Raw genomic sequence first — 5,263 nt, 5'->3', positions numbered from 1 at the left:
CTAAGGCTGTGACACCTGATTTTCCTTCCAGCAGATATAAATTTCTTGACAATCTGCCCATGGCCAAGATGTGATCATTGTCTATCCTCTGGCTAAGGTAGTGTGTATGTAGAAATAAACACCTTGCCCCATTATCCTTTGTGAGTTGAGCCACTGAGATGAGATTGTGAGTGAACTGAGGTGCATAAAGTACACCTTTCAGGACAAGCTGCTCAGCTATAGTAGCTTCTCCCACATGAGTAATGGTTCTTATGCCACCATCTGGTAGATGAACATCTAGTGATTCACTCAACCGATGGATTTCATTCATAAGTTTAGGATTGCAGCAAATGTGAGTACTAGCCCTTGAATCTAATATCCACATATCATGAGAACCTCCATTTAATGCGCTGAACGCATAGTGACCTTAAAATTCAGTTTCACACTGCATATGTCCATGAACTATATTAGCATCATTCTTTTGCAATCCATTATTACCTCCTTGATTAACCAAGCTCCCAACACATCTATTAATTTCATTTTGTATCAGTTTCATCAATGAATGATCATCCTCTATCTTTCCAGTTTGTCTAGAGTTCATCTCTGGCTGCACCTCAGCACAATTAACTCTCATTTTGCTATGCCCTTCTTTCAATTTCTTGTACCAGTCTGGAAAACCATGAAGTTTGAAGCATTCCCCTTCTTCATGACCATTGCGTTCACAGTGTATGCAAAACAACTTTAACCTCTCTTTTTTGCTTCTCCTAGGCTTATACGGTTGTTGCTGTTTGGTGAGAGCAATAAGCTCATTTCCTTTCATATTCATCTGTTTTGCTAGTGCAGCAGTTTGCATAACATGTGCATCACCAAAGCTTTCTATGGTTATCTTCTGATCTTCTATTTGTAGAACCATAGAGTATGCCTTATTCACACTCGGCAGAGGCTCTAGAAATAAAATCTGAGATCTAGCACTCTCAAATGAATCATTTAGACCTAGAAGAAACCACATTAAGCATTGGTTTTCTTCTCTATATTGATCCCTGCTTCTCTAGTACCACATACACAAGTTAATGGAGGCAGCAACATATCTAGCTCGTCCCATAGAGCAGTCAGATTGTTAAAGTAAACCAACACACTCTGATTTTCTTGTACATAGCTACCTATTTCCCTTTGCAATCGAGAAATTTTAGGACCATTACTTCTACCAAAGCGTTGATTCAAAGCTTCCCACAGTTTTCTCGAATTTTCAATATGCACAAACGCATTCACAAGTTCTTTTGAAATTGAATTAATGATCTATGAGGACACCATGTAATCGGCTTTAACCCAAGCCTTATAGTAGGGAGACTCATAGCTAGGCTCAAACAACGTTCCATCGAGTAACTCAAGCTTACTCTTAGCTCCTAAAGCTCTTTTAATCGATCTACTCCAATTTAGGAAGTTGTTACCTGTCAACTGAGCTGAGACCAGCTGCATCCCGGGGTGATCTGCATTATGTAGCTGCAGAACTTGGCCTCAATCTGCTTTGGATCCATCGCAGATCCACGTGTCTTCTCAAGGCGATGATCAGATTCCGATCGGTGCCGTAAATCATCGTTATTAACCTCTGGTTCCTCCACCGAATCTCCTATTTCCTCATTTACGAGGACTTTTCATGGTGTGCGTCAAGTTTTCGCCATTAAAACTCAAAATCATGTGGCTCTGGATACCATGTTGATAATGAAGAAATGCAAAAGTAAAGTTGCTTTTGAGAGGAAAATAAATTGCCAATTATTTCTTGAAGCGGAAGTTACACTACCAGCTGCATAGTTCGTGCTATTTATAGATGATAGCACAAGTAGGTTACAACCAGTAGGCCAATCAAGAAAAGACAGATGGCAAAAAAGAAAAACAAACTACGAAAAATAAAAGCAACAAAATACGGTTCTATAGCTCATGCTTACAAGCATACATGCACACTTCCTTTAATATGCAATTGATGCCTGAGAATGCAATTAATGCCTTAGTTTTGCAATTGATGCCTGAGAATGCAATTAATGCCTTAGTTTTGCAATTGATGCCTGAGAATGCAATTAATGGCTTAGTTTTGCAATTGATGTTTGAGAATGCAATTAATGCCTGCGCTACCATGAAGGCCTAAGTTTTGCAATTGATGCCTGAGAATGCAACTAATGCCTTAGTTTTGCAATTGATGCCTGAGAATGCAATTAATGCCTGCGCTGCCATGAAGGCCTAAGTTTTGCAATTGATGCCTGAGAATGAAATTAATGCCTTAGTTTGCAATTGATGCCTGTGTTTGTGTCATCGTGATAAAATAAAGTAGAGACAGATGTTGCCTAAAACCATAGATCTTTATTGATAATGACCATGGTCCCGAACCTCGTTAAAATCCCTGTGGAGAAAAAGAGCATTCGGTCTACATAGTAATAGTTGTGCTGAGAATTTACACATAAAACTTTTGTCAAATGATTGATGTTCCATGGCCTAGTGAGAGGCCTCCCTTCCTGATCAGACAAGTGGTATGCCCCGCCGCCGAGTACTTCTGTAACGATATAAGGCTTTTCCCAGTTAGCCTCAAATTTCCCTGTTGGCTTCAGTGCATCTGCCCTCTTGAGTACCAGATCGCCTTTCTGAAATCTGCGTTGTTTGATCTTCCTGTCATACCCTGCCTTGATGATACTCTTGTATTTAGCCGACCGCAATTGGGCTTATTCCCTTTCCAGTTCCACTAAGTCCAGGTCGAGGCGGTGTAGCACTTCATTCTGCACAGGATCATAACTACACACCCGGTGGGATTCCAATATGACCTCTGCTGGGATAACTGCATTCGATCCATAGACCAAAGTGAACGGGGCCTCTCCCGTAGCTGTTTTCGGGCTGGTGCGAAGCGCCCACAACACTGTATCCAGTTCCTCTACCCAACGTCCTTTGCTTTTTTCGAGACTTTTCTTAATACCCTCACAGATGGTGCGATTTGCTAGTTTTACTTGCCCGTTAGCCTGGGGGTGCGCAACTGAGACGAACCTTTGAGTAATGTCCATCCTGGAACAAAAATCCTCTATCCTTCGGCTTGTAAATTGAGTTCCATTGTCGGTACCCCGTACCTACAACAGATATTCTTCCAAATGAACTTCTCTACTGCGCAGTCGTCAATCTTTGATACAGCCTCTGCTTCCACCCATTTGGAGAAATAGTCAACAGCCACTATTAAAAAGCATTTACCTCCCGAAGCAGTTGGCAATTTACCCACAATGTCTATCCCCCATTTGTCGAAGGGGTGTGCAGAATACATTATTCCCATCTCCTCGCCCGATAGATTAATCCTCAGGGCGTGCTTCTGGCAGGACTCGCATTTTTGCACGAATGCCTTAACATCCTTAATGATTTTCGGCCAATAGAACCCAGCTCTGATAATTTTCCTTGTCAAGTCTTTATGCCCGGCATGGTTCCTGCAACATCCTTGATGAATCTCCTCTATCACAAATTGTGCTTTCTCTGGAGCCAAACACTTCAAGAGTGGGTGAGTGAAATACCTCTTATACAGACGATCATTGATCAGACAGTAGTTTTCATACTTGGCGTACTTGGAAGTATCCTCTTCCATTTTCTTCCCTGTTTTCAAGAAGTAAATTATTGGCATTCTCCAATCATCCTTAGCCTCGATGGTGCAAACCTGTACAGTCGTCTCACTCTTTGGTTCAAATAACAACGTGATGTCATCACTCCATGTTTGTTCAACTGTGCTGGCTACTCTAGCCAAAAGATCCGCCTTCTGATTGGCTTCCCGTGGTACTTATTGTATTTCTAATTCCTCAAATTTTTTCTTGATCTCTTACACCTTATCATAATAAGCACTCATTCTTTCATCTCGAATTTCACATTCTCCGCAGAGTTGCTGCGCTACTAGCTGAGAATCCGTGTTAACGACTGCTCGGTCCACCCTAAGTTCCCTCAAAATATGGGCTTCCCTGAGCACTGCTTCATATTCTGCCTCATTGTTTGATAACTTGTCCTCAAATTTGATGGCAAATTGATATACTCCGTCTTCAAGTGACTTGATGTATATACCTACGCCACATCCCTCCTTTGTAAGTGATCCGTCTACCTGCGCAGTCCACGACCCTCTCAATGGCCATCTTGTTGTCTCTTGAATGAAATCCGCTAAATCTTGTGCCTTAATAGCTGTGCGTGGTTCGAATTCCACATAATACTCTCCTAACTTTATAGCTCATTTTACCATTTTCCCAGCCAAGTCCGGTCTTCCCAAAATCTGCTTGAAAGGTAGAGCAGTCTTCACTGTCACTTTGTGGGATAAGAAATATGGCCACAATTTCTGTGCAGTGATCATAATGGCATACGCTGTTTTCTCTGCTGCCGTGTATCGTAGTTCGGCGCCTTGGATGATCTTGCTCACAAAGTATAATGGCTTTTGAGATCCCTTCTCCTCCCATACCAAGATGGCACTTAAAGATTCCACTCCCACAGATGTGTACAAATACAATGGCTCCCCCAGTATTGGCTTGGTTAAGAAGGGCAGTTCTGTTAAGTAAGCATTGAGATCCTCGAAGGCCCGTTGACATTCATTGGTCCATTCGAACCGACTCCCCTCCTCAAAATCTTAAAGAAATGTAAACTTCTCTCCGCTGATCTTGATATGAATCGGGTCAGAGCTGTTATTCTCCCATTGAGTGTTTGTATCTCTTTGATGTTTCGCGGCGCAGACATATCTAGAATGGCCCTGACTTTGTCTGCATTCACCTCTATCCCCTCGGGTGTAACCTTGTATCCAAAAAATTTGCCAGACTTTACCCTGAAGGTGCATTTCGCTGGGTTGAGCATAAGTTTGTTTTTCCGGATGACTGAGAAAATTTCTTCTAAATCGGCAACGTGTGTGTGCGCTTTGGCGCTGTGCACCAGCATGTCGTCCACATAGACTGACACATTCCTTTTCAATTGGTCCCAAAAAATTTTATCCATCATTCTCTTGTATGTGGCTCCAGCGTTCTTGAGTCCGAATGGCATGCTTGACCATGCGAAAATTCCTGCGCAGACCGCGAAAGCAGTTTTGTTGACATCGTCTCGATGCATCTTCACTTGATGATATCCTTGATATGCATCCATCATTGATAATAGCTCACATCCCGACGTGGCGTCTACCAGTTGATCAATTCGAGGCAAAGGGTAGCAATCCTTCGGGCATGCTGCGTTGAGATCTCGGTAATTCACGCATATTCTCCAAACTCTAACTTTTTTCTCCACCATGATGGCGTTGGAAACCCACTCT

The 5,263-nt window shown here is 42.4% G+C and overlaps 1 protein-coding gene across 1 annotated transcript; it reads right to left on the bottom strand.

Moving 5' to 3' along the window:
- Positions 1–2,687: 2,687 nt before the first annotated feature.
- LOC130996084 (uncharacterized) lies at positions 2,688–3,020 on the bottom strand. The gene has a single exon (XM_057921630.1). The coding sequence runs from the start codon at positions 3,018–3,020 to the stop codon at positions 2,688–2,690; it is 333 nt and encodes a 110-aa protein (XP_057777613.1).
- Positions 3,021–5,263: the final 2,243 nt, after the last annotated feature.

Source organism: Salvia miltiorrhiza, chromosome 1, assembly GCF_028751815.1.
Source record: "Salvia miltiorrhiza cultivar Shanhuang (shh) chromosome 1, IMPLAD_Smil_shh, whole genome shotgun sequence".
In the NCBI taxonomy this organism is placed as follows: domain Eukaryota; kingdom Viridiplantae; phylum Streptophyta; class Magnoliopsida; order Lamiales; family Lamiaceae; genus Salvia; species Salvia miltiorrhiza.
This window is presented reverse-complemented; position numbering and strand designations above follow the sequence as displayed.

Excerpts from the sequence above, each read along its gene's own strand:
- LOC130996084 (XM_057921630.1), bottom strand. The coding sequence starts at position 3,020 with ATGGACATTACTCAAAGGTTCGTCTCAGTTGCGCACCCCCAGGCTAAC.